Raw genomic sequence first — 20,100 nt, forward strand, 5'->3', positions numbered from 1 at the left:
TTGGGTTTTTTTTTTTACTTTTATTTAACTAATGATTAGAAAATTACTAACCTGAAACTTTTGATTCAAAATTAACCAAAAGAAAAATAATCATGACATTTAAGCAGCTATTGGATATTTTCCACAAAGTTATTCTTATTGTTACATTCAAATGCTTGTACAAAAAAACTAGACCGCTATTTCATTTCCTAGCCTATTTCTAATCTTACTCCAGTTAAAATTGACCACATGAGTGACAAGACAAACTGAATTTCTGGGATAAACGTAAACTGAAATATGGCAAAACCATGAATGTTTTTAATTGGAGGGCTTTTCTAATTATGTTTCTTAAACCGGAGCCTCCGAAATGAACTAGGCCCATGCGTGTGGCGAAGCGAGAATATTTTTTTAACTAATTTAGTTCGCCGTGTTTTCCCGCTTGGGGGCGCTTATATTACCGCAAAATAAACAAAGTTCAACCCCTTGACCCTGTCGACTGCTTAAATATTTGCGCCAAGGTCGCGGATTCTAAGTATACGGTTTTATTACTCTTACTGAATTATTTTAATTGAAATAATTTATTTTGTTGTCATCAATACAATTTAACCGAAAGATTCAATAAAAAGTGAAGAGACCCAAAAACATTTACATTAATTTTAGGATGAAACTTTTCTCTATCATAAAAATTTTATGACTGACCCCTAAAATATCAACGATAATTTAAGGAAGACCCCTGTCACAACGGTAATAAGAGCGCCATCTATGGTGAAAATATTTTCCTTAACAAACTGGATATTTCCCCACATAAAATTTGACATGCATGGGCCTAGTTCATTTCGGAGGCTCCGGTTGAACCATTTCTTGGAATCTTAGAAACATCTTTCAAAAAAAATAAATAAATATTTGATTTATAAAAAAAATTGATTGTTGTTTGATGTAAACCCATCTGATTTAAATCAAACAGCCCTGATTTATTTAGCGTTAAATTTTAATTAATTTTAACTGGTTTAAATAATTTCTGCTCGAATTTTTGAACTTTTAATTGGCTCAATATCCGGTTTAAGAATATTTTTCCAAAAAAAGTTCTTTCACATCCTTTCATCGTGAATTGTTCAGATAAAAACTAATTTATATTTGACAGATGGTGACGAAATAAGAAATTTCTCACTTATTATCTTTAGGGGCAGGCACACTACTTGACATTTCAAGGCACAACTGACTTTATAGTCAAAAGATAGCGATACAATTGCAACGATTCTAAATATTAAGTCGCCATAAAGATACAAGTGTTTACTGACAATTCAAAGTTTATTGTTCTGATAAGAGAATTTCGTTCCTTTTCAAACAGTTTATAGATGTTTGTAAACGCATCTTTTAATTAAGCACTTTCCAAAGATCATCTACTTCTTTCTACCAAAGAGAATATACCAATAGGAGCAGAAACTTTGTTAAAAGGGAGCGGCTCTGAATTTGGAGAAACTAGTTCCGGTTGTTCACGTGGTCATGTCGTCTACTTAAAAATTACCTTTTGTACGTCAACGTTCAACCCAGAGATCAACCCTTAGCCACCACCGAAAAATAAGCAGTCGACATAATTTAACCAATAAAAGGCGTCGCTTCTTAGGCATTCAACAAAAACCGGATCTAGTTACTCCAAAACCGTGGCCGGGCTTTTCAAAAGCCTTGTGAATGGCTAAACTTTCTGCTCCTCATGGTATATTCTCTTTGTTTCTACTTAATCATATACAGAGTGCTTCCTAAGAGTGGTAGGACCAAAATACATATAATCAGAAGTGAGATGAGACCAGAAGTATTGAGCTAACCAAATTCTTCACTCGGCGAAAGTGAATATTCTTGATAACACACCAACTGTTGGCCCTCTAGTAGCGGTTTCTGAATTTCCCCTCTCCAATAGGTGAGACGCTCGCGGTGGTAGACGGCCGAACTAGATTCAAGGAGCCGGGTCTGTGTTCGGCCGCCTTAGGTTGAGGGGAAGGGGGTAGGAAATGTTTTTGAAACTCGACCATTTTTTTTCTCTCTAGTGTAGGCGCGTGGGAAGCGGTGGCATAAAATCTCCAAATTTGTTCACTAGTGCAGGGATCTACTATCAATGCTAGAGCCCTTCACTTCTAGTCTCATCTCACTTCTGTAGATATTAATAAGCGCGGATGTTTATTTTATCGTAGCGTAATGGCGATGGTGCCGTCAGAATTTAACGAATGGTATATCCACAAAGTTTTCTTCCGCCCAAAATGCTGAATGTATCAGTAAATCATTTCTATTCCTTAAACCAAAGAGGGTAGAAAGAGGGGGAGTAGAAGGCTTGGCTGGAGTGTTCTCGCTTTGAAAGTTTACCTCTAAGTTTCCGGTGTGCGCGCGCATCTTTCTCTGCCCTCTTATTGCTTGAAATACAGTGAACCGGATATTAGGAGGGAAATATAACAAATAAATAAAAAGGGAAGCGAGAACACCCAAAATGCCTTACCAAAGCTGCTAGCTTCAACTCCCCCTCTTTCTACCCTCTTTGCTTAAACCCGCTTCTAGAATGAAATCTTTCTTTATTCTAATCAAATTTGAAATATATTCCAAATCCCCTTAACCGAGAAAAACAGCAAAATCACCTGGGGTTTTTTTTTCAGGCAACAAGAAGGACTTATTTTACGGGATTGGTAAACATCTTCAAACTAGAGAGGAGTTTTATCAAATGTGGATGAGAGGGAAAGTATGACAATGGCCGCCATAGAGCCTGTGTTAAAAAACGCGGACATCAAAGTTTCGCCAATAACTATTTAGTTTACTAGTGACTGATGGACTTGCAAACTCGCGACTGAAAGTAGTTCAGACATTTATGCTCCTTGGTTTAACCATAGCCCACTCGATCACGCGCATCACGACGCAAGCTGCTCGCGCTATAGCTAAATCAAGGAGTACTATATCGGGCCCACACCACACCCAATCCCCTAAGGAGACCTAACTTAGCCATTCCCCTTAGCTACCTTGTGAGACAAATACGATTGGCTGACTGCGCGCCACTCTTAAGCCAATAGAGTGCTGTCAGAAGCGACGGTGTGACGTCACCCATGCTGTTTTCCCATAAAGAAAAAACGGTAACTGTCATGGCCGCCCATTGCTAAAGGCAGACTCGTGACGTTTAACCTTGGATCTTACGTCACAACTGACAGCACTCTATAGTGTTAAGAGAATTTTTGACCATATAAGCAGACGACAAAACAAATCCGTTTTTGAAATAATTTTTTGGCGAATCAGAGACCAAGTTTGGCTTTGACCAATAACAATTGTCTTGTAAAGTAACTAGGCGCTTTCAAAGGCTAAGTTAGGTCTCCTTAGGGGATGGGGTGTGCTGTGGGCCCGATATAGTACTCCTTGGCTAAATTACCGAGATTACACAATAGCAGACGACGGTAACCGCGTAACCGCGAATTAACACAAGACCTATTTTAAGGGAGTGAACAGGCCCAGTATAGCTACGCCAATATAACGGTCAACTACGGCGAAACTCTGATGACTCGCCATCACTTTTGGCCATTTTCATACTTTTCCTCTCATCAGAAGTATATAATACTTCTCTTCGAGAGAAGTGTACCGCACCACAAAGCGGGGTGAGTGTAACGTCACTCTTCCCAACATCGGAACACTTAGAGCAAGGTTACTAACCGTATCACATACGCGATAAATAGTTCCCTCATCATCACTCTATTAGCGTTTAAATATTTGGCAAGACGCATGCGCTAGTGCATTTTTGTCCCACGTCAAGACAATCAAGGTTTGTGGGATGATTGCTGGGAATTTAGTGCCAAACAACTATTGAATTCACCCTTACGGTGCGATGCCCATTTGTAGTTTGATGAGCGGGAAAGCAAACTAAAAGGGGGAGCCTGGGAAGAATGACGTTACATAACTAAAGCATTAAGAGGATACAGAGTGTCATCCTTCTTCTATTATCTCCTTCTGGTTTTACGTTTAGTACACTTTTCTCACTCACTTACTTGTGTTGTTTTTGTTGTAACGCAAGCCTGACTCAGCAAAAATTTTGCCACGTCAATCCTACAAAGAAATAGATCCTGGAGAATCTAATGCGCATGTAACTTTATTTATAAATTAATTAATTAAAATGAGATCTGTTACTTAATTCATGGAGGTTTTTTTTAATTTTAACTTTAATTAAAATTAAGTATTATTACGGGAGCTTTCGGACCGCGGTCATTCTTCAGCCGTTGTTAAATTTAAAATGTTTAATTAATACACAAGTACATATTTTTTATTTATAGACAGTGATACGCCCCCTATTTTTTAAGATTAAAACCAGAGAGAATTTATAATAGGGAGTGGAAACGTAGGAATATTATGTAGCTCTAAAATCACGTGATCAACAAAACTGGCCAGGTCTATTTCCGGTGCTATTTTTTGTGGCCCCTCCCTCAAGGGTGGGTCTAGAATGTTGCGGGAGGGTCTAGGGGAGATGGACACTACCTTCTTAGTTAAAGGGAAACATCTGACTTAAAATAACTCCAAATGGCGCCAGTCGCACTCGAAATCGCCAACCCTTATTGGATAATTGTACAAATAACAGTGATTGAGGGCAAAATTTAAAATGAAAGGAGTGTCATGTGACCGGAAATTCACCTGGCCAGTTTTATCGTGTCGCAGCCTACTTGTTTGAGCGACATTGTATTTAGCACTGTCAAGGGCAAGAGCTTCCACTCTTCTTTCGAGTGCGACTGCAGGCGCCATTTGGAGTTATTTTTAGTCAGATGCTTCCCTTTCCCTAAAAAGGTAGTGTCCATCTCCCTTAGACCCTCCCGCAAAATTCTAGACCCACCCTAGAGGGAGGGGCCACAAAAAATAGTACCGGAAGTAGACCTGGCCAGTTTTGTTGATCACGTGGTTTTTGAGCTACATAATATTCCTCAGTATCCACTCCCTATTGTAAATTCTCTCTCTGCATACACCACTCCCGTTGTTTTCATTTGATCTATTTTTGGTCTATTTTTTATTAATTCAGATTTTAACTGACTAAGGTTAAATTATGTTTTTTTAAATTGTCTCCATGAAGTTGCAGATCTCATTTTAATTAATTTATAAATAAAGTTATAGCATAAGTTTATAAGATATGTTCCATAAGTGTGTCACTCGTTAATGAGAGCTTGTCATGAAGTGACGTAGACGAAACGTCATAGATTCTCGTAAAGCGACGCCTGGTGACATGGGCGCTGTCAAAGACTTAGTACAGACTAAAGAGGAGGATGGAGTGCAAAACCGAGTGTAGTCAATTCTCACGTCGTTCTTGAACTAGCTCTCATTAAGCCTCTAACATTACGAAGTATGGGTAGTGACATACTTATGGAACATATCTTATAAACTTATGGAACCATGGATCAAAATTTTAACATTTATGATAGTGCATGTAAAAACCAATAAAAAACGTTATTACGTATGTCCTTGATATCTGTAAGTTAATGTGTAGATATGTTCGAAAATGGTTGCTGTACTAATGTAATGAAACCACGTGACCTCAAGACTCAAAGACTTGATCCCGAGGGGGTAGACACTTTGGATCTCTGTGTACACCTGAGTTCAAAAGAGTTCAGCTTCAAAGCCTTCGGAACTCAGAGTTCAGCTTTGACATTGCATCGAGTTCAAAGCCTTCGGAACTCACAGTTCAGCTTTGACAATGCATTGAGTTCAAAGCCTTCGGAACTCAGAGTTCAGCTTTGACAATGCATTGAGTTCAAGACATATTGTACACCTGAGTTCTCAAGTGTCTACCCCCTCGCTTGATCCACATGGAGTGGGACTGAACACACATTCCTTGTTTTCTGAGGGATTGCAGCATCAATTCCTTAGGGTGCTAGTTTACGAAATAAAAACGAACTGAGTTATTTTAGCCACGCCTCTCCTCGTTCACTTGACTCTAGCATATTTTATATAATATATTCAGTTCCTTGAATCTAGTTCGTCCGTCTACCACCGCGAGCGTCTCACCTATTGGAGAGGGAAAATTCTGAAACCGCTACCAGAGGGCCAACCGTTCTTGTCTTATCAAGAATATTCACTTTCGCCGAATGAAGAATTTGGTTAGCTCAGTACTTCTGCTGTCTCATTTCACTTCTGATAAGACTATTTTCAAAGTCGAGGGTAAAATCGAGTGGGGTGTTTAAAGTGTTAGTGACATAATTTTCGTCACCCACAAACTTAAAATGCTAAAAAAAGTCCTTGAAAAATCTAGTTTATTATGATATGTTTACTTTTGTATTTGGTTTCGTAGCAATTTATGAAATTGCAATCAAAGTTTTGTGTTTGGAAAAGGCCTAGCTAAATTTTGTTTCGCTTGATGACGTAGTAAGGAGAAATTTTCACTCTAGATGTCGCTCACGTGACCCCTGTTAGTGTCTCTGCCCCGCGTTAAGCCTATTTTATTCAGAGTGCTGTCAGAAGCGCCGGTGTGACGTCACCCATGCTGTTTACCCATAAAGAAAAAACCTGAACTGTCATGGCCGCCCATTGCTAAAGGCAGAATCGTGACGTTTAACCTTGGATCTGACATCACAACTGACAGCACTCTATAGTCCATTGAAGAAAACTAAAAACATTGTCCATGTGGCAATCTGATAATTCTACAAATCGAGATATGGACCAAAACGAAAGTCCCTTGTAATTTATCTCTTTTGTTAAATCCTCCATGACGATCACCGGCATTTTTTTTTCGTTATTGCAATACTTAATCCTCTTTGTGTCCCTTCCTTAGCGGCGTCTATTTTTGGTCTTTTCCCAATTACTGACGGAATCCTTCAGTTTGTTTCCGTAAGAAAGTAAATTAATTTCTGTTGCATCCCGAACTGATCCGAGTTAGAATAAATTTCGCTGCGCTTCCAAAGATTCTGGATACGTAAGATTAAGAAATTATATTTAATATCAATATAGGCATAGCATCGGCCCTTTTTCTTGGAAGAATTATCGTGGAATAGAATACAACTAGGAATAGTTGCAAAAACACGGATATTTTCGTATTCAAATTAGGGTGTTCCAAATTAGGACGGGGTGTTCCAATTTAGGACGGGGGCGTTCCAATTTAGGACGGAGGCGTTCCAATTTAGGACGGGGGTGTTCCAATTTAGGACGGGGGTGTTCCAAATTAGGACGGGGGCGTTCCAATTTAGGACGGGGGCGTTCCAATTTAGGACGGGGGTGTTCCAAGTTAGGACGGGGGCGTTCCAATTTAGGACGGGGGCGTTCCAAGTTAGGGCTGAAATCGACCTTTTATAAAACCCATTTTGCAGGAAAAGTACGCGTCTTAGCAATCTGAAAATGGGTGCAATCGATCGGCAATAGTTCAAACTTAATGTGTTGGTCTGATTGTTCACTTCAGTAACTTATTTGGTACTGAAAAATCTGACTTTCCAAAGAGCTTGAGAAAGAGTTCCAAGATAGGGCTACTGACCATACAGTCTTTCTACCCGCCGTTGGGCTAAATTCATTAAAAACATTGGCGGGATTCTGTCCAATGGGAATTTGGTACTCTAATGGAATTCTGCGCAATGGGAAGATACCGTGTATTACTCGTTATCTTTAAATCAATGTGCTAAAATGATTTCGGGTAATCAGTAATTAAGCCCCAATTTGAAAATGTAAATGAACAAGCGAAGCCGCGTATTTGAATAGTTACGAATTCTATTCCATGATGATACTTCCAAGTCCGTTGCGGAGTTTATATTGGTTGGGGGGGGGGGGAAACTATCTTCCCTCATTGCTCCAGAAACGTCATCTTCCCACTCATTTTCGTGATCGACCAATAAGGGCAGTTTTGGGAAAGGTATATTAAAAGGAGCAAACAGTTGAGAAATTCTCTCTCATCGCTTCTTGACACTTGACCCGACCATTCCTTTCTTCTCCTCCTCAACGAAACAACCGAATCTCGCACAACTTCCGCCGCTATGTAAGTTTTATTTCCGTTTCAGTTTTAAGATCTGACTTAGATTGTTTCGCGCAATGTTACTTACGTCTTTTACTTGAAAGAGTGTAGTTAAGGGGAGGGTGAAGTGGAAAATCAAGTGATTTTTTGTCAATTCTTCTTCTAATTGCAAGACCAGTCTGCATAGTGAAACATCCAGGAAATACCAGCTCCGAATGATCTTAAAATTCAAATTAGGTTCAGATTTTATGCATAATTTGAAATAAACCCCTCCGACCAATCGCGTAACGCCCTGCCTTTTTGTTAACAAAATTCTCGTGGCACGCTCCATGTCTCGCGCCACGATTATCACGTGGCGCCCAAATTTTATCAAATCTCGTGATAAATTTCATTTGCCATGGAGCACGTGCCACGAGAATTTTGTTAGTAAAAAGGCAGGGCGTTACGCGATTGGTCGGAAGTTCTTCTTTAAAATTATCCTTAAAATATGAACATAATTTCAATTTTAAAATCATTCGAAAGTATTTCCTGAATGTTTCACTATGCAGGCTGGGCTTTTAACTAGTAGAAGAATCGATAAAAAATCACTTGATTTTCTACTTTACCCTCCCATTAAAAGACAAATTAATTCACTTCTACTTTTATCAGAAGGGGATAATAGAGGAAGGATGACACCGTGTATCCTCCCTATGCTTTAGTTTTGTAACGTCATTCTTCCCAGGCTCCCCCTTTTAGTTTGCTTTCCCGCTCATCAAACTACAAATGGGCATCGCACCGTAAGGTGAATTCTATAGTTGTTTGGCACTAAATCCCCAGCAATCATTCCACAAACCTTGATTGTCTTGACGTGGGACAAAAATGCACAAGCGCATGCGTCTTACCAAATATTTAAACGCTAATAGAGTAATGATGAGGGAACTATTTATCGCGTATGTGATTCGGTTTAATAACCTTGCTCTAAATGTTCCGATGTTGGGAAGAATGACGTTACACTCACCCCGCTTTGTGCTTGTACACTTCTCTCGAAGAGAAGTATTATATACTTCTGCTTTTATTTAATTTTGCAGGTTTGGCCTAAACTTGCTGTGTCTCACAATCCCCTTCTACTTGTCTATCGTCTCATCCTCTAACGAGATCGATGTCTTCGCCGAAGGTCTCTTATCTAATCCGTCCCTACAACAACCTTCCAGTTCTCCAATTTCTTCCCAATTGACCAACGAAGAGTTGCAGTCCAGGTTCAACACGGATCTTTTAGTCGGACCCTCCTCGGACACTAAAGAGTCATCCACCAAGCTTCTTCTGAGAAGTCGATGTCGGTCGTCGCTTCTGGATTGTATCATGATCAGCGGAGGCAAGAGAGGTTTCGGTGATAAAAGGGGTTTTGGAGATAAGCGAGGGTTTGGAGACAAGAGAGGTTTTGGAGATAAGCGAGGGTTTGGAGATAAGAGAGGTTTTGGAGATAAGCGATCCGCATCCCGATCCATGATGGAACAGCCTTCATTGGTACTATCTCCTTTGTGGTTTCATATCCCGAGATCGTCCGATTACTTTCAAACCGAGGTGAAACAAAGTAAAAACAACAACCAGGCCAGAAATCAGCGTGACCTTCACGAAAGTGACTGGGAAATCAAAGCTTCATTAGAAAATTAATCGGGAACTAATTAACCTGTCTTCCGTTTTAGAAAATATTTTGGATTTTAACGATAAAAATTATACATGTATATCATGTAGAAATATTTAGTCAAATAAATTTTGACATTGGTAATTTTCGAGTTTCAATTATTATTAATGAATGTAGGACATAATCCCCCCCCGGACATAATCCCCCGGACATAATCCCCCCATTTGAGAAAAAAAGGACATAATCCCCTCAGGTAGGAGACAAAATCCCCCGGACAATTTCCCCCTGAATGGATGCCGAAGACAAAATACCCCCAGCCCCGGGACAAATTCCCCCCAGCCCCTGGACAAATTCCCCCCAAACTGTGTTCTTCGGAAGAAAATAAATGTAAAAAATAATATTTTGGAAAAGGCGTACCATTGTTACAATATTTCCAAAATATTACGAACCGAACCCAACCCAACCCAACCTAACCTAACTCAACCTAACCCAACATAACCTAACCCAACCCAACCCAACCTAACTCAACCTAACCTAACCCAACCCAACATAACCTAACCCAACCCAACCCAACCTAACTCAACCTAACCCAACCTAACCTAACCCAACCCAACCCAACCCAACCCAACCCAACCCAACCCAACCCAACCCAACTCAACCTAACTTAACCTTACCTAACCGGGGAATTTTGTCTAGAGCGTAGGGGGATTTTGACTAGAGAGTAGGGGGATTTTGACTACAGAGTGGGGGGATTTTGACTACAGAGTGGGGGGATTTTGTCTTGATAGTGGGGGGATTTTGTACTCTTAACTTGGATGGGGGGGGGGAAATGACCGTGGGATTTTGTCTTGAGAGAGGGGGGATTTTGTTCGTTTTTAAAAATGGGGGATTATGACCGGGGGTCTTTGTCTTGGGGGTATTTAGTCCGTATACCAAAATGAATAAGCGTACGAAAATTCTATGAGAGCGGTATCTCTATTAGATAAGACTTCATACTGACTTTAATCAGAAGTGAGATGAGACCAAATTCTTCACTCGGCGAAAGTGAATATTCTTGATAACACAAGAACGGTTGGCCCTCTGGTAGCGGTTTCTGAATTTCCCCTCTCCAATAGGTGAGACGCTCGCGGTGGTAGACGGCCGAACTAGATTCAAGGAGCCGCGTCCGTGTTCGGCCGCTTTAGGTTGAGGGGAAGGGGGTAGGAAATATTTTGGAACTCGACCAATTTTTTTCTCTCTCTAGTGTAGGCGCAGGGATGGAAGCGGTGGCATAAAATCCTCAAATTTGTTCACTAGTGCCAGGATCTACTATCAATGCTAGAGCCCTTCACTTCTAGTCTCATCTCACTTCTGCTTTAATGTATAAGGATGGTTTTTTAATTGGACGTACCTTTTTTCGTATTATGGTTACTGTTTCGAAAATATTCCACGGATCTACAATCCTCGTCCTTAATATTTGGTTAAAATTTCAAAGATATCCATCCATCAGTTTATTTTATAAAAAATAAAGTTGCTAAGGGTAGTTTTCATTTCCATAAAATTAATCACAGATTTTGACGAAAAACTGGAAATTTTCCCATAGGAATAACATGGGAAAAATTTGCTGTGACAGCCAAAGTTTCTCGACCATTTTTTGAAGACTTTGTTGTTCGATAGGTCTGAAAACGGTTTTAAATGAAAGGTCGAACATTAAACTGGTGCCTTTTGAAGTTTCATTAAAAACAATTAAGTTGAAGTATTGTTTTTCTTAATTTTAATTACATACACTAAATTGCGTTGTTTACCCTGAAACTGTGGAACATACGACTTTTTAGTGGTATGGATTAGGTAGTCGTTTCACCCCAATTATAGCGCCTTTATACTAGGTTAGCGATCAAGGGTAATTGAACTAGGTATTGGTTCGTCCATGTCCAGCCCATTACAGGCAACCATAATTTTATAAGATATGTTCCATAAGTATGACACTTCCTATACTTCGTAATGCTAGAGACTTAATGAGAGCTAGTTCGAGAACGACGGAAGCGAGAATTGACTACACTCGGTTTTTGCAGTCCATCCTCCATTTAGCCTTACTCACCAGGCGTCGCTTTACGAAAATCTATGACGTTTTGCCTACGTCACTTCATGACAAGCTCTCATTAACCAGCGACACACTTATGGAACATATCTTATAAGTGGGATGGCGTAGCAGTTAGCGCCTTCGCCTCGCAGCAAGAGGATCCCGGGTGGGATCCCGGACTGCGGCACCGGGTGAAAATCTGGGAACAAATCCTTCCGCGTAGAGTTTGCAAGTTCTCTCCCCGCTTGTTAAAAGGAGTTTTCCTCCGCGGTCTAACCCGCTTTCTCCTTTCCATCAAAACTTGCAGAGGTTAACGCCTGTAATAGTTAGTGTAGGGGGCGCTGTAGGTTAGCTGTGGGAAGGCCTTGTCGTGGCGGAGGGGGCCCGAGTTCGGTGTGCCGGTTCGGATGGTTCCTTGGGCTTGCCCTTGGTTCGGACCTTTCCCTTCCCCGTTCCGCGAACGTTTTGCTCGGCCGCCTCGCCCCCGCCCAGGTATTGCTATGGCTCATCCCCAGCTCTTGGCAACCCTCTGGGGGCCGCGGATGCACTTTTGGACCGTATGGCACTGCTGTGCTCGGAGGGCGATCCCCCGGCCCCTCGAGCCTTCTGCTGCCTTAGTCCGAGCCCTGTCACCGACCACCTCCTGGCTGGGCTCGCTGCTGACGGTGTCCCGCTTCTGTCACCTGCTTAAGGGGCGTTGCCGGGCCCGCTGGCCGATCCCGTATGCCTTGACGGCGGTTCCGCAGGTACCATTTTGGGCACAGGGATGAATGGCAGGAGGGGGGCGCTGTAGATGCCCCCGCGCGCAGGTGCAGCGCCTAATCAAATGCATTCTGAGTGTGTGGGGGCATAGGGGCTAGCCACCTGCACCCCTCTATGCATTGTAAAGGGACCCACCTGTAAACAAGCCAAAGGCTTAGTGTAGACACATCGCTTCATAGACAAAGCTCAGATTATTATTATTATTAGCCCATGCATGGTCTTAACTAGTCCGGCCGTCTGCTTCTATAATTAGGATGATACGGTACCACAATGTAAGTGAAATTATGAAAGAGATGGTGATTTTTTTATTATTGACGATACACAACTATCCAAGAATGCTATTTTTGCAATAACTTACATATTTTTCATTTCACATTGCATGAAAGATTGCATGATGTTAACTTATTTTTAAAACAACAAATTAACATCTACTAAAATAATTAATGCCTATTATGCCGGTAAATTTCACTTTTTGGGTCTTGGACTCTTGGCCAGCGTGGGAAATAAGGCGGTGGTCCACAGGGCAAATGACCAGTTTAAAAATTGCCTGGACCAGTTTAAAAATTAAATAGGAGGGGGGTCAGTGGTCCATAGGGCAAATGACCAGTTTAAAAATTGCCCGGACCAGTTTAAAAATTGCCCGGACCAGTTTAAAAATTGCCCGGACCAGTTTAAAAATTGCCCGGACCAGTTTAAAAATTGCCCGGACCAGTTTAAAAATTGCCCGGACCACTTTAAAAATTGCCCGGACCACTTTAAAAATTGCCCGGACCAGTTTAAAAATTGCCCGGACCAGTTTAAAAATTGCCCGGACCAGTTTAAAAATTGCCCGGACCAGTTTAAAAATTGCCCGGACCAGTTTAAAAATTGTCCGGACCAGTTTAAAAATTGTCCGGACCAGTTTAAAAATTGCCCGGACCAGTTTAAAAATTGCCCGGACCAGTTTAAAAATTGCCCGGACCAGTTTAAAAATTGCCCGGACCAGTTTAAAAATTGCCCGGACCAGTTTAAAAATTAAATAGGAGGGGGGTCAGTGGTCCACAGGACCACTAAGAAAATTCAAGGGTAACCTGAGTCTGACCATTATCTCAACTATTTTAATTACCTTAATTATCTTTAGTTTAGCAGACGACGCGCCCTGGACCAGTTTATTTATTCCAGGCCAGGATGGATCGCTGGCCCAATGTCCAGTTTTAAAAAAATCCTTATTTCCCACCCTGATCATGACGTAGTGTTTTCCCAATCTGAAAAGCGACGGGCGAATGTACTTCTTTAATTGAAATTTTTAATTAATTGTTTCATAAGCCATACATATTTAATTTAATTAAAATATATTATTTCCGGTTTAGTATATATTTTAATTTTATTAATTACAGATTTATTTTGTGGGTAATTGCATATGGATATTCGATATATATATTTTTCTTAAGCCTTGGCTAGATTATAAGCAAGCCTCAATTCTCAAGTCAATTCTGGCCGGCAAACGCATTTTTTAAAAAGTTTTCATCGTAATTGCGTAATTGCGTATTCTTTCTCTTGATAAAATGTTAAGTTTTACGGTTATTACTTACTTAAGTTTTACGGTAACTACGGCGCATGTGCGATAGGGTTCAAAATTATTTTAGTTTTAGGAAAATATGTTTGTTTTTTCCGGGGTCAAAACTGCATGCGTTTTTTTTTAAATTTTTTTGGTTTTTTTTTTAAATTTTTTTTGGGTTTTTTTTTAAATTTTTTTTAAATTTTTTTGGTTTTTTGTTCTTTTTTTGTTGTGAAACAAAGAAAAAAAAAATTAAAAAAAAAAAAACCAAAAAAAAATTTGAAAAAAAAACCAAAAAAATTTAAAGAAAAAAAAAATTAAAAAAAAAAAAAAAAACAAAAAAAAATTAAAAAAAAACACCGGTTTTATCACTTTTACACCTTTTCCAAAAGAATAAGAAAAATTGTTCTTTTTTTTTTAATGTAATTCTAAAGAAATATCATGTTAATTTTTGTTTGCAAAAAAACAAAAACAACAAATGAGAGAGGTTTAATTTTTTTTTAAGTTAAAATGAAGCCTTTTTTCTCTCAATCATAAAGGTAAGTAAAAACTGAGCATTGAAGTATTTTACTAATAAAAATACTTTCATTGCTAGCCAGTTTCCTTGTAGTTTTTTTTTATGTAAAAGTGTTTCCAAATTTTTCTTAGGAATCCGCACCAATTCTTTTAAGGCGAACTGGAAAGAAAAAACAAAAGAAATGGACGTCAAAAATTTAAATTATTTTAAATAATTTGCGGTTAATTTTAATTTGCGGTTAATTTTAATTTGCAGTTCACTTTAATTTGCGGTTCATTTTAATTTGCGGTTCTATTTTATTACCGATAAATTACCGGGTAAATTACCGGTAAATTACCGATAAATTACCGGGTAAATTACCGGTAAATTACCGATAAATTACCGGGTAAATTACCGATAAATTAACGGGTAAATTACCGATAAATTACCGGGTAAATTACCGATAAATTACCGGGTAAATTACCGGGTAAATTACCGATAAATTACCGGGTAAATTACCGATAAATTACCGGGTAAATTACCGATAAATTACCGGGTAAATTACCGATAAATTAACGGGCAAATTACCGATAAATTAACGGGTAAATTACCGATAAATTAACGGGTAAATTACCGATAAATTAACGGGTAAATTACCGATAAATTAACGGGTAAATTACCGATAAATTACCGGGTAAATTACCGATAAATTACCGGGTAAATTACCGATAAATTACCGGGTAAATTACCGATAAATTACCGGTAAATTACGGATTAAAATTTTGAAATTACAAAAATTACCGTAATTTATGGTATTTTGTTTTAACAGGCTTATTACCGCGGTAATTTACGTAATTTACTGGTAAATTACCATGTAAAACTACGGTAAGATATAAATTGGTAATTTACGCGGTATTTGGTAAATTACCGGTAATTTACGGACGGTAATTTAACGACTCACATCTCTACTGGACCCCCCTAGCACAGCCCTGATTATTACGTTTTCACTGCGTATTTCAACATCATTTATAAATTATAAATATCACTTCATTATCCCTTTAATTAAGTTAATAAAAGTAATAATTACCATTATCATAGTTTTTCTGTAAATGATGGGTAACTCTGACTCGAGCATCGGGAACATCAAAAGAAAGACCGAGCCTTAGAAGTTTATCGTTCTTTTCTATGGCTTTCGCGATATCCATCTCGACCTTGTTGCCCAAAATTAAGGGACTCTAAATAAGTTTAAGAAAACAAAAAAAAAACCAAAAAAAATTACGCAAATTTATTTCTCTTTTCACGATAAGGACAAAGAGGAAAACAGTAGAGGTGTGCGGTTAACCATTTCAATCGAAGAATTCGATCGAATACCGAACCGAATAATTCGGTTCGGTATTCGATAAGCCTATTTTCACTATTCGATTCGAATAACGAAAAGAATTATTCGATTCGGTATTCGATAAGCCTATTATCACTATTCGATTCGAATACCGAAAAGAATAATTCGATTCGGTATTCGATAAGCCTATTATCACTATTCGATTCGAATAACGAAAAGAATTATTCGATTCGGTATTCGATAAGCCTATTATCACTATTCGATTCGAATAACGAAAAGAATAATTCGATTCGGTATTCGATAAGCCTATTATCACTATTCGATTCGAATAACGAAAAGAATTATTCGATTCGGTATTCGATAAGCCTATTATCACTATTCGATTCGAATAACGAAAAGAATAATTCGATTCGGTATTCGATAAGCCTATTATCACTATTCGATTCGAATAACGAAAAGAATTATTCGATTCGGTATTCGATAAGCCCATTTTCACTATTCGATTCGAATAACGAAAAGAATTATTCGATTCGGTATTCGATAAGCCTATTATCACTATTCGATTCGAATAACGAAAAGAATAATTCGATTCGGTATTCGATAAGCCTATTATCACTATTCGATTCGAATAACGAAAAGAATTATTCGATTCGGTATTCGATAAGCCCATTTTCACTATTCGATTCGAATAACGAAAAGAATTATTCGATAAGCCCATTTTCACTATTCAATTCGAATAACGAAAAGAATTATTCGATTCGGTATTCGATAAGCCCATTTTCACTATTCGATTCGAATAACGAAAAGAATTATTCGATTCGGTATTCGATAAGCCCATTTTCACTATTCGATTCGAATAACGAAAAGAATTATTCGATTCGGTATTCGATAAGCCTATTTTCACTATTCGATTCGAATATCGAACTGACTAATTCGATCGAATACCAAACTGACTAATTCGATCAAATACCGAACCGAATTATTCGATTCGGTATTCGATAAGCCTATTTTCACTATTATGCCCAAAAAGTGGCATTCGCACACCCCTAGAAAAAAGTCATAAACTCATGAGCAAACCTGATTAGACGCCCTAAATTCCTCAATGGTTTGGTTTTCTAAGAGAGCTTCAATCATACTACGAAGCGTTGGGCCGCTTAAATAGTTCGATTCCACATTTAGTGTTTTTAAAGTTTTGTTCTTCTTAATAGCATCAACTAAGACCTAATATCGATAAATTTATTTATAATTGGAATTAATTCTAATTTACCAAAAAAAAAAAAAAAAAATAAAAAAAAAAAAAATAAAAAAAAAAAAAATAAAAAAAAAAAATTAAAATAAATAAAAATAAAAAAAAAATAAAATAAAATAAAAAAAAAAAAAATAAAAAAAAAAATTAAAATAAATAAAAAAAAAAATAAAATAAAAAAAAATAAAAAATAAAAAAAAATAAAAAAAAAATAAAAATAAAAGAAAAGAAATAAAAAAAAAATAAAAATTAATAAATAAAAAAAACAAAAAAGAAATTAAAAAAAAAAAAAAAATAAAAAGAAATAAAAAAGAAAAAAAAAATTGTCAAACCTCAGCAGAACTGTCTGTCAAATCTGTGTTCGCCAAACTTAGTCGTCTTAAGGTGGTGTTGGTTTTCAAGGCTTCAAATATGCGACCCATCTTTTCTTTAGATATATTCTGAAACCGGAAAAAACGAAAACAAGAAAATTAAGCCCCAATTGATTTCCGACAAATTTTCTACCGATTGCCAACGAATTAAAAGGAAAAAAAAGCAACATTACCCTGATATTATTCAAATTCAAATCATCTAGAGATTTATCGTTGTTTTGTATTTGCTTGAGGGATTGATCAACATCTGTATTGTTATCGGGCACAAAGGGTAACGCTTTTGGTTGAGTAGCTCTTACGATACCTGCAACGTCACGAACGATATAAAACCAAAGACGCGTCAAATAAATAGAGTTTTTTGTTTTTAAAATCGTCTCACTCTCAAATTTGTCTCCGAGCTTCTGTCCTTTGTTTAATAACGACGCGTGGTACTGATCTTGGTTTAACATACTGTGGAGACCCAAAATAGCTTAAACGGAAAAACACGTAGCCGTTAAAATTTTTAGGTTTCTCAACGCGCCAAGACTCAGCAGGGTGGGAAATAAGGTTTTGTTTTTTTAAACTGGACATTGGGCCAGCGACCCTTCCCCTCTGGCCTGGAATAAATAAACTGGTCCATGACCACTGACCCCTCTGGCCTGGAATAAATAAACTGGTCCATGACCACTGACCCCTCTGGCCTGGAATAAATAAACTGGTCCATGACCACTGACCCCCCTGGCCTGGAATAAATAAACTGGTCCATGACCACTGACCCCTCTGGCCTGGAATAAATAAACTGGGCCATGACCATTAACCCCTCTGGCCTGGAATAAATAAACTGGTCCATGACCATTAACCCCTCTGGCCTGGAATAAATAAACTGGTCCATGACCATTGACCCCTCTGGCCTGGAATAAATAAACTGGTCCATGACCATTGACCCCTCTGGCCTGGAATAAATAAACTGGTCCATGACCATTGACCCCTCTGGCCTGGAATAATAAAATGGTCCATGACCACTGACCCCTCTGGCCTGGAATAAATTAATTGGTCCATGACCACTGACCCCTCTGGCCTGGAATAAAGAAACTGGTCCAGGCAATTTTTAAACTGGTCATTTGCCCTGTAGACCACTGACCCCCCTCCGATTTAATTTTTAAACTGGTCCAGGCAATTTTTAAACTGGTCATTTGCCCTGTGGACCACTGACCTCCCTCCGATTTAATTTTTAAACTGGTCCGGGCAATTTTTAAACTAGTCATTTGCCCTGTGGACCACTGATCCCCCTCCGATTTAATTTTTAAACTGGTCCAGGAAATTTTTAAAATGGTCCAGGCAATTTTTAAACCTGTCCGGGCAATTTTTAAACCTGTCCGGGCAATTTTTAAACTGGTCCAGGCAATTTTTAAACTGGTCATTTGCCCTGTGGACCACTGACCCCCCTCCGATTTAATTTTTAAACTGGTCCGGGAAATTTTTAAACTGGTCCAGACAATTTTTAAACTGGTCCAGGCAATTTTTAAACTGGTCATTTGCCCTATGGACCACTGACCCCCCTCCGATTTAATTTTTAAACTAGTCCAAGCAATGCTTAAACTGGTCATTTGCCCCGTGGACCACTGACCCCCCTCCGATTTAATTTTTAAACTGGTCATTTGCCCCGTGGACCACTGACCCCCCTCCGATTTAATTTTTAAACTGGTCATTTGCCCCGTGGACCACTGACCCCCCTCCGATTTAATTTTTAAACTGGTCATTTGCCCCGTGGACCACTGACCCCCCTCCGATTTAATTTTTAAACTGGTCATTTGCCCTGTGGACAACTGACCCCCCCCTCCGATTTAATTTTTAAACTGGTCCGGGCAATTTTTAAACTGGTCATTTGCCCTGTGGACCACCGCCTTATTTCCCACGCTGGTCAAGAGTCCAAGACCCAAAAAGTGAATTAAATTTACCCGCCAAATCAACTAATTCGGCTTCACTGGCTTTTGTTAAAGCGGTTTCATAGTCATCCTCTATATCTAACTCCACTTCAAAATCGTCATCATCCTTAGTTCTGTTTATGGGTTTCGGTGTCCAAATTTTTCCTGGTAGAAGAAAACACCCACCACCACCCACGTTTATCAAGCATTTTTTTTCTACCAAAACTCCAAACCGAGGGGTCCGTCATTCGAAAAAAAAAAAACGTACGGGATTTTTAAATCCCTCGGATTTTTATGGATTTTTACGTATTTATTTTTATTTAAATGGATTTGTCAAATTTTTATAAAAATCCAAAATCCAATAGGATTTTCAAAAAAACCGTTGTGTTTTTGAATGTTTTCATGGAATTTCGTATTTTTTCTCGGGATTTTGTATTTTTTTCCGGGATTTTGCATTTTTTTTCGGGATTTTGCATTTTTTTTCGGGATTTTGCATTTTTTTTCGGGATTTTGTATTTTTTCGGGATTTCGTAATTTGTTTTGGGATTTCGCATTGTTTTTAGGATTTTGTATTTTTAACTGTAATTTTTATCATCTTCCTGGATTTGTGAATTTGAAAGTTTGGATTTTTTGTGGATTTTCACAAAATTTTGGATTTCTTTGTGGATTTTCACAAAATTTTGGATTTCTTTGTGGATTTTCACAAAATTTTGGATTTTTTTGTGGATTTTCACAAAATTTTGGATTTTTTTGTGGATTTTCACAAAATTTTGGATTTTTTTGTGGATTTTCACAAAATTTTGGATTTTTTTGTGGATTTTCACAAAATTTTGGATTTTTTTGTGGATTTTCACAA

At 38.4% G+C, this 20,100-nt stretch overlaps 2 protein-coding genes across 8 annotated transcripts in view; one reads left to right on the forward strand and one right to left on the reverse strand.

Annotated features, from left to right (window-relative positions):
* Positions 1-6,117: 6,117 nt before the first annotated feature.
* LOC149712153 (uncharacterized) lies at positions 6,118-9,674 on the forward strand. 4 transcript variants are annotated; one of them, XM_089844899.1, is made up of 3 exons: positions 6,118-6,135; positions 6,746-7,933; positions 8,977-9,674. In XM_089844899.1, coding segments are annotated over exons 2-3 (585 nt in total). In that variant the 5' UTR covers positions 6,118-6,135; positions 6,746-7,931; the 3' UTR covers positions 9,560-9,674. The 4 variants fall into 4 exon arrangements, with proteins under 4 accessions (XP_089701025.1, XP_089701026.1, XP_089701027.1 ...); XM_089844900.1 differs by lacking the exon at positions 6,118-6,135 and having other exon boundaries at positions 6,583-6,886; positions 7,795-7,933; XM_089844901.1 differs by lacking the exon at positions 6,118-6,135 and having other exon boundaries at positions 6,583-6,886; positions 7,800-7,933.
* A 2,954-nt stretch (positions 9,675-12,628) lies between these two features.
* Positions 12,629-20,100, reverse strand: part of tmod (tropomodulin) — a 28,917-nt gene continuing 21,445 nt past the window's right edge. For all 4 annotated transcript variants that reach the window (XM_089844909.1, XM_089844912.1, XM_089844910.1 and 1 more), the window contains 7 exons: positions 19,278-19,409; positions 17,720-17,809; positions 17,514-17,644; positions 17,302-17,409; positions 16,801-16,944; positions 15,472-15,619; positions 12,629-14,564 (listed from right to left, as the gene is read on the reverse strand). In XM_089844909.1, coding sequence (XP_089701035.1) covers positions 14,533-14,564; positions 15,472-15,619; positions 16,801-16,944; positions 17,302-17,409; positions 17,514-17,644; positions 17,720-17,809; positions 19,278-19,409 — 785 coding nt within the window. In that variant the 3' untranslated portion in view covers positions 12,629-14,532. The remainder of the gene's footprint in view (positions 14,565-15,471; positions 15,620-16,800; positions 16,945-17,301; positions 17,410-17,513; positions 17,645-17,719; positions 17,810-19,277; positions 19,410-20,100) is intronic.

The sequence above is a fragment of the Phalangium opilio genome, unplaced genomic scaffold (genome assembly GCF_054372755.1).
Source record: "Phalangium opilio isolate 3A_F unplaced genomic scaffold, DU_Popi_V2 ptg000009l_1, whole genome shotgun sequence".
Classification (NCBI taxonomy): Eukaryota; Metazoa; Arthropoda; class Arachnida; order Opiliones; family Phalangiidae; genus Phalangium; species Phalangium opilio.